Source organism: Rhamphochromis longiceps, linkage group LG3, assembly GCF_057381845.1.
Source record: "Rhamphochromis longiceps isolate RC_006_pf linkage group LG3, R_longiceps_female_GT1.1, whole genome shotgun sequence".
Lineage (NCBI taxonomy): Eukaryota > Metazoa > Chordata > Actinopteri > Cichliformes > Cichlidae > Rhamphochromis > Rhamphochromis longiceps.
Window position 1 is genome coordinate 55,100,477 of NC_140559.1, and position 9,297 is coordinate 55,109,773.

At 39.6% G+C, this 9,297-nt stretch overlaps 1 protein-coding gene across 1 annotated transcript; it reads left to right on the forward strand.

Moving 5' to 3' along the window:
- The first annotated feature begins 5,449 nt into the window (after positions 1 to 5,449).
- Positions 5,450 to 6,685, forward strand: LOC146675331 (uncharacterized). Its single transcript, XM_085402501.1, has one exon. The coding sequence runs from the start codon at positions 5,450 to 5,452 to the stop codon at positions 6,683 to 6,685; it is 1,236 nt and encodes a 411-aa protein (XP_085258627.1).
- The last annotated feature ends 2,612 nt before the right edge of the window (positions 6,686 to 9,297 follow it).

Genomic DNA, 9,297 nt, shown 5'->3' on the forward strand with positions numbered 1-9,297 from the left:
ACAGGATCATCCAATCATGAAGTTTTGCTTTGCTGACAGTTTCTAAGTGTTGGAATAAAATAAATCCAGCAGTTATACCACAGAAAGGACAAAGTGTGGCTCTAACAGCTGTTGAACACACACAGACTGTGATGTTCTCCACACGTCACCCATCGCTCTGCACTTTTCCAGCATCCAACTGTTTTTCTGCTACATAACATCACTGCAGGAGAAAAACAACGGACAGACAGACAGCACAGTGTGACACGAGCAGGTCAGACCACCTGTGTGATCTCATGAGTCTGTGAGGATATGAGGCATCTTATGGTATCAAAGCCCTGGAGTCTGTCAAGCATGGCTACATGTAAACACTGCTACATGTTAGGTGAGCTAACATTGAACTGACTGCACTTTTTTCAGTCTCATTTTAGGTCATTTATGTCCTTACTGCGAATCACTGAAAGGCAAAGCTGGCTTTTATCGCTCTGATGTTACGCACATCATGCAGCACAGATTCATCTCTGATCACAAGACTCATTTTTCAAAATAAAAGCGAGCTAAGGCTTGAAAAGAGGACGACGATTTTATGACAATCGCAGAGAAAAGAGCAACGAAAGGATTTAAAACTTGATGAAAATGTTTTTTCTCACTGGAAACTAGCAAATCCTAATAAACAGCATGACTGGCCCTCTGCTGTGAGGGGGCTTCAGTGGAGATGACTTCTGCTACAGCGACCTTCCTGCTACAGGATGGTCACATGATAACGATCAACGTTATGACAAAAATAAAATAAATGTTGAAAAAACAAAGACAAAACTGATCGGTGGTAAGGATGAACTCATTTGAAACCTCAAGCTAACGGCCATTTTTTTCTTCTCATTACAAACTGCACCTGTTGTCTTTTGTCATCACAAAATAAGCATATCATTCATTCACTCCAAAAAACCCCAAAAAAACAAAACATAAAATAAACAAGAAACTTAATATTTACAAATATTTTGTCTGTTTTTTTTCTTACACTTAAAAATGTACAGTTCTGATCTTCCAGATGTTTCGTCTCCATCCGTCTCCCAGTTTGGTATTTTCTTCTCTGTCCAGTGACCTCAGAGTGAGCGCTGAATGTGCCACAATGGCGCCCTCTAGTGTTAGCTTATAAAACCGACAAGGAGAAAGAACAGAGCCGAATGAAAGGACTCGTTTGTGTTCTCTCCTCTGCTGTAGCTGTGTGGTGCTGAGGTTAACTACACAACCCCTCGCCGCCTCCTTATACACAGGAGTGAGTACAAAAGGGTTCGTACGGACGCATCAGCCGGCCGTCCTTCTGCTCGACACTGTTAGCTGAAAGATGATCGGATCATCCTCTGTCCTGTATTTAAGGCTGAGAGTCTTTGTCCAGTCTCTTTTCCACAGCTACTGTCCACAGCACTGATCCACCTGCAGCACAGCCCCAGTCAGTTGTTTTATGATTTACATTGTGCACGTTTCCCTTCCAGTGAGCTTACAAAACCTCTGACAGGAGAAGTCAGGCATGTGTTTCCCCCACCTCCCCTTTTAGGCAGTAATAAAATAGAAAACAAACAATCAAACAGGCTAAAGCTAGAGCACAAGCAAAGACAGCACCGGTGACTAAGTTCTCCCATACTGGACGTACGCTACCACGTGGGCTCAAACAGCAGCACATCAGCTCAGTTTACATACTGTTGACATCTTCATCAGAGGATCAGCAGGGAGCGCTGCTGAGCTGCAGTCGTCTCCACCAGAGTGACGGAGCAGGAATCACAAACAGCACAAACCCACCGTGTTGTTTCCACCCTGTTCAGGAGATCTGAGCCCCCATCCCTTTTTTTCATGTTGCAGCTCTGCACTGCAGGCCCTGAACGCCTCCCGGTTACCCTCAGTGTGCTTAGAGTTTAATTTACAACCGACGAGCTCACAGATCATCTGCAGGCAGGTGAACGAACCCTTAATGTGAGGATAATAGCAGAGCTGACCTGAGGTCAGAAATGGTCAGGAACGGTGTCGACACAGTGAAGTCAGGTGTTTGGGAATTTGTCTGATTATCAGTTTGGGGGGGGGGGGGTCGGTGTTAAATAACAAAGGTGGTGTAGGATGGAGAGAGGAGGAGGGAGGGAGCAGTGATGATATGGAGGAAGGTGATTGGTTAAGCAGCAGGAAGGAGCTCATGCTGGAGTCTGAGTTTTTACTGTTGGCCTTTTTCTGCTTTTTGTTTATTGTTGTCTGACGCGGGCCCGTCTACGCTTGAGTGATGCAGATGTGATATCACACTCACACAGCGACTGCCACACACACACACACACACACACACACACACACACACACACACACACACACACACACACACACACACACACACACACACACACAAGTCAGAATACACATGTGCCATACACAAGGGGGTCAGACAGGAGCAGCATCAGTCTCTGCTCTGTTTTGTTAATAACGTAGAAAAATAATTTTGTACAATCAAGCTACATCGACGGACGCTTTACCTCACGTACCCTAAAATGAAAAAGTAGTGACAGTAAGATGAAGGCTGCACATGACACCATGACTGAGTTCACAGCTGTTGCTTTGATTCTAACGTTTAAGACTTTTGGCATCGACTCCGTTTTAATAAATGAGTGCTGGGAGGCGTCGTTTGACTTCAGGAGCTCCTGCGATGCTCTTACTCTGCGGGAGAAAACCAAAAACCAAAAGTAGCAAACATGGAGCGATATGACTCGTTTAGATTTTGGGAAACGTGCATCGACAGGTACAGTGTCCTTTTCCCCACGTCTTTAAAGCTGCCAACTCTGCCTCAGCTTTCATACGAACAGATGAAGTTGAAGATCTTGAAGAAGTTTTGTGGCTTTCAACATTTGAAACTGCAAGAAACTCCATTCCGGGTTTCTCTGAGGCGTGGGCTTTCATCATCAGAGTTCATCCTTTAACCTATAACAATTAAAATATTCTCAAGTATGATCAACGGTTAATTACAGCACCGGCCGGAGTACCGGGAGCAGTTTGGAAGAACAAAAAGACGCGGAGACTGTTCTAAATTGTCATCCCAAACTAACTCAAAGTTTATTCTTTGTGCAGCAGTTTTTATAGGCAGACAACAAGTTTCAGTTCAGACCCTGCCCACTGGGTGGGGTGGTGTCCTTCGACAGTTGGAATCCTTTGTTCAGCTAGGGCAATAAAGATGCACTCACAAGGCCTATAAATCTTATACAGAGGTCTCCTACATCCATGAGTTCTGACACAACCCAGATGGTCTTCACATAAACATCTTCTGCAAGGGAGTGATAAGTAAAAGAGTGATTTGTTGGTGTTTTCCCTCCAACCTTAGTATCTACTTTCACACCATAAAATCTTCAGTTGACACAGCAAGAGGAGATGAGGTTAAAACAAAGGGCATTGCAGAAACAGGGTCCTTTGTATAATATCATCAAAAACAATACTCAGTAAATGCTACCATGGTATCAAAATATCACAACAGAAACACTATCACTTGGCTTGATATCATCCTCCACTTCTGTCTCAGTATTTGATGCAACATTGTTTTCCAATAAATTGATTTGCTTTGGACAAACAGCAGGATTTTGTTCTCTTTGATTTATCCAGTTCTGAATTTCATTTAAAAACACATTTGTGTATTTCATGATACTTGAAAAGCATTCCTCTTGTTTTATTACTTCCTCTGGCACCAAAGACAACACCTCAACATGTGAACTTGAAGCCTTTTCGCACAGTGCCTTTAAATCCACCAAATACTGCTTAATTTGAGAAAGATTTTCATTGTGTTGCATGAGCGCTTTCATTTTTTGTATTAGTCCTTTCATTTTATTAACATATATTTTGCATTCATTTTGTGATTTTTCGATTTTATTCAACAATGCCTTTCCAGTCATTTTTCTTTCTCTCTTTCCCCCCAAATCATTAGAGGAACAATCATCATCACCTGTTTGACTCATGATTTTCCCGTTTGTTTGTTCGATTTTTTATTTATTTATTTATTTTAATCTTCAGTGATCATCCATTAAAACATATATCCACTGGAAGCCACAATAGACTTTGACCATAAAATCCTTTCAACGTAACGGCACTTTAATTGTCCATTTGAACATCATCCAAGCAGCATAATTAATAAGACGCAGCGCAGTCATCAATCCAAGAGCGCAGCCAAAAACATTGCACATTTAACCAACATTCATTCCATTCAGTGTCTCCTCTTAAAACATCTCAGCGCTAATGCAATGTCGCTTCCTTTTCCACAACCAGACATGCACAGGTATTCTTACCTGCGCTCCTCAGAATTGCGTCAGGTGTGTCGGTGCTGCTGGGCTCACTCATTCAGATGCGCTGCACTTACTTGGCGTCTTTCAGGTTCCTTGATCTGATTTCTTTGATCCTGCTTGTGGCTGGCTTCTCCAGAATGCCGTTTTTTGTTGACTAAAGATGTAGCGACTTCCACAGTCGCTAGAGGCCGGGGATGGAGCCTGCCTATTTGCCTGACGCGCTGTCAACTTTACGCAATAATGCGAGAGGTGGAACTGTTTGCTTGTTTATTAAAGTGCTTTGAGAGTTTACAGAGTAATGTCATCGGCTCCTGATTCAGACTCTTAATGGGGACATTTCATTTTCCAGCAGGAAGCTTTTTGTTATAGCCTTTAGATCAGGGGTCGGCAACCTGCGGCTCCGGAGCCTCATGCGGCTCTTTAGTCCTTATAGTGCGGCTCTGCGTGGTTTGGGAAAATAAATTAGTATTTAGCTGAAGTGTATTTTATTTATGCCAGTTCTTTTTTTTTTACTTGTAGTTCTAAATTGGAAGATTATTGTGATTTTGCAATATACAAATAAAATTATATTTTGTTATTTTTTCATCGCTCAAAATAAGCATCACACTCGCGGAAGCCGGTGTACCCGGCGAAACGCCGTGCATTTATCGAGCCTTTCAACCCCAGATAGGCCAATTATGGCTCTTTGGGTCTTAAAGGTTGCTGACCCCTGCTTTAGATGAACAGAGTTTTTTAATTAAATACATACTCTTTAATAAATGTTCTCTTTTATAAAAAGTAGGATAATTAAAAAAAACTTTTATTATACCTCTATTAGAAAAAAAACTGTCTTGTTTTCTGTTGTCTGTTATGTAATATTAGGGATGTTTGTGACAATTAATTTCATCATCGGCTGGACTAACCAATAGTCCACAACTAGGAAACAATGAAATTTTAAGTTAAGTTTGAAAACAGTTTAAAAAAAAACACCCCATTCCAAAACGTCTTGTGACAATCTCATTGGAGTGATGATGTCATAGAACGTCATAAGTCCTTTGATGTTTTTCCTTAAATAGGGGTGAGAAACAGCAAGTTTTAGTTCGTTTCAGCAGCATCTGTGTTTGCAGCATACAAAACGTTCACCACAGAAACATTTGGAAAGCTCTTCAAAGTCATCGTATAGAAACTCCAACATGTTTCCAAGAAAAAAACAACCAATTCAAAAAGATTACGCCGCCTCTCCTTCCTGGAGTGGCCAGCCAATTTCCCCAAATGGCATCTCATCCTTCCAAAGGGCATTAGAGGAGAGTAGGAAGGAAAACTACCTTCTCCAGAAAAAAATGCAACAAATTGAAGAAGAAAAACGTCAACTGGAGGACAAGTGTAGACGAATGGAAGCCCAAAATAAAGAGCTGGAAGAAAGACAACAGCGCCAGCCGGACATAAACATTATTAATGAGGGCTGGGGAATCAAGTTTGCTCAGGCCCGAGAGCAGATTGTGCACCTCAATAAAGAAAACAGGCAAAAGCGCGCAGAACTAAAAGAAATGACCAACCAGCTCCAAGACAAGAAAACGATGACTGATAAGATACAGCGGGATCTCCAATACATGGACCGAAAAAATCTGCTCCTCCAAAGACAGCTCCATGAAGCTGTGGAAGAAAAGAATAAATTCCTCCAACAGAAGGAAGAGCAGGACAAAAAGCAACAAGACATGCAGCACAAACTGAAGAGCATGCAGGAAAAATACCGCATGCTGAAAGAAAGCCTGGATGAAACACTGCGCCAAAATAAAGACCTTCTTCAACAGAAAGAGCAACAGCAGGAAAGACTGAAAGAAGGAAAACGCATCGTCCAGGACTTTGAGTCTAAAAATCTAAAACTGCAAGAGTTTTGTAATCAGCTGGAGGACAAAGCAACTAAAGTGGAAGAAGAAAGGGACAAACTGGAGAAACGGTGCTCACAGATGCAGAAAAGGATCGATCAGATAGCGAGAAACAACTCCGAGCTCGTTAAGGGGCGTTTGGTGGAATTCAATAACTTGAAGAGTGAACACACTCAAATGCAGTCACAAAAACAACAAGAAGACAAAATACATGAAGACAAAAATCAAGAAATCAAGAAAAGAAAGAAGCAGTTAAAAGACAAGCACAAAGAGGTCCAACAGAGAAATGCAGACATGCACAAGGACAAGCTGATACAGGAGGAAACATCCAAACAACTCAAAGACAAGCTTGAAGAACAACAAGCAGCATTGGAAGAGATGGAACAAAGATGTGAGAAACTTGAAGAAAAAAAACGCAGAAACCATCGACGAGCTGAGAAATCTCATCGTGGAGAAAAAAGCGCTCGTGGAAAAGTGCATGAAAAAAAAGAAAAAATGGTTCCACTTGTTCCAGAGGAGAGACGCTACTGCTTCCTCACCTGATGTAGCCTCGTCTTGCTCCACCTCTGTTAACCCCCCCAACCAGTCCCGGCAGTTGACTGTCCCCTCCTGAGCCTGGTTCTGCCGGAGGTTTCTGCCCGTTTAAAGGCAGTTTTTCCTCCCCACTGTCGCCAAGTGCTTGCTCAGAGGGGATTGTTGGGGTTTTCTCTCCTAACTTCTTTCCTTATTTCTTCATTTTACCTTTTTTCTTCATTTACTTGTTTAACTTCTTTCATTATTACTTCATTTTACCTTTTTTCTTCATTTACTTGTTTAACTTCTTTCATTATTACTTCATTTTACCTTGTTTCTTCATTTACTTGTTCAACTTCTTTCATTATTTCTTCATTTTACCTTGTTTCTTCATTTACTTGTTTAACTTCTTTCATTATTACTTCATTTTACCTTGTTTCTTCATTTACTTGTTTAACTTCTTTCATTATTACTTCATTTTACCTTGTTTCTTCATTTACTTGTTTAACTTCTTTCATTATTACTTCATTTTACCTTTTTTCTTCATTTACTTGTTTAACTTCTTTCATTATTACTTCATTTTACCTTGTTTCTTCATTTACTTGTTTAACTTCTTTCATTATTACTTCATTTTACCTTGTTTCTTCATTTACTTGTTTAACTCCTTTCATTATTACTTCATTTTACCTTGTTTCTTCATTTACTTGTTTAACTTCTTTCATTATTACTTCATTTTACCTTGTTTCTTCATTTACTTGTTTAACTTCTTTCATTATTACTTCATTTTACCTTGTTTCTTCATTTACTTGTTTAACTTCTTTCATTATTACTTCATTTTACCTTTTTTCTTCATTTACTTGTTTAACTTCTTTCATTATTACTTCATTTTACCTTGTTTCTTCATTTACTTGTTTAACTTCTTTCATTATTACTTCATTTTACCTTGTTTCTTCATTTACTTGTTTAACTTCTTTCATTATTACTTCATTTTACCTTGTTTCTTCATTTACTTGTTTAACTCCTTTCATTATTACTTCATTTTACCTTGTTTCTTCATTTACTTGTTTAACTTCTTTCATTATTACTTCATTTTACCTTGTTTCTTCATTTACTTGTTTAACTTCTTTCATTATTACTTCATTTTACCTTGTTTCTTCATTTACTTGTTTAACTTCTTTCATTATTACTTCATTTTACCTTTTTTCTTCATTTACTTGTTTAACTTCTTTCATTATTACTTCATTTTACCTTTTTTCTTCATTTACTTGCTTGTTATTCTTATCTAAATAATAAACCAATTAAATTTATCCTTTGAGTATTTTTCATCTCATCTTTACAGAATCTTTCCAAAACATTTTCAAACATTCAGATCTGTCTTTTATTTTCTTCTTGAAACCTCATAAATGGTGAACTAAAAACCCGGATTATGGTTTGAAACATAGTTTCAGCTGAAACTGGCATAACATGCTGTGTGTGTGTGTGTGTGTGTGTGTGTGTGTGTGTGTGTGTGTGTGTGTGTGTGTGTGTGTGTGTGTGTGTGTGTGTGTGTGTGTGTGTGTGTGTGTGGAGAGAGAGAGAGCTCACAAAACTAGGTGGTGTTCTTCATTGTAATAGGAAAGGTAACATGAGTCCCCACCGTTTCTCAAAGACTTGTTTCTGTAGTCTGAGTATGTAATTTGTTCCATCAGACAGACACTCACTGGATCCATAGATTATATCTGGTTTTAACCATCTGATAGTTATGCATTTTAGGGCTGCAGTGAGTCATATATTTAGCAGGTAACTTTTGGCTTTGCAGTCAATATGTTCTGCAATCCTTCCCAACACTGCTACTGTAGGACTTAGTGGAATATTTACCTTGGAAAATGTCTTTGAGAGCATCAAATATCTGCCTCCAGAATACACAGAGTTTAGGGCAGAGCCACAATATATGAGTGTGGTTGGCAGAGTGTGTCCCACAGTTCCTCCAGCATGAACTCAGATGTGTTGGACCCATCTTAGCAGTTATTTCTGGTGTTCTGTAGAATCTGGTACATTAACGCCCCCTTTATTTTGGGCAACTGCAGGGTTTTGAGTCTAATTCTAGGCCGCTGTTTAGCCTACATGAAGTTAGAAATTCTTCAATACAGCTTGGACTCTCCACCATTTGACCCTTAGAACTGAAGAAGCTTCTCGGATAAGAGGTGAAACGTCTTCAAGTAACTCAAAGAAGTCCAGACGCTTTTCTTAGCAAGCTCCTTAGACTACGATGACCTGGATGACTGAGAACCTTCACAGACTTCTCCACACTTTAAATGCGCTCTAATGATGGGAACGTGTGGTAACATTTAGTCTTAACTGAAATAACATATTGCATCTATAAATGGGATTAAAATGTTTACCAAAGACTAACGTTTTTCATTCAGAACAAACAGCATATTTCAGGTTAGGGCTGCACAACTAGTCTGTCCAATATTAAAGTGACAGTTGTTTGTCACAATTATTCACAGATTGTTGTGGCAAAATGTGTTTTGATTGCACTGTCATGTCAGAATACTGCTTTCACCTTTACTTTGTGCTACACTCATGTTAATTAATCTTCATAAATTAATGTTTGCAAACACAAAGTATAAAGTTTTCCACTCTGCTATTTGTACCTGCAC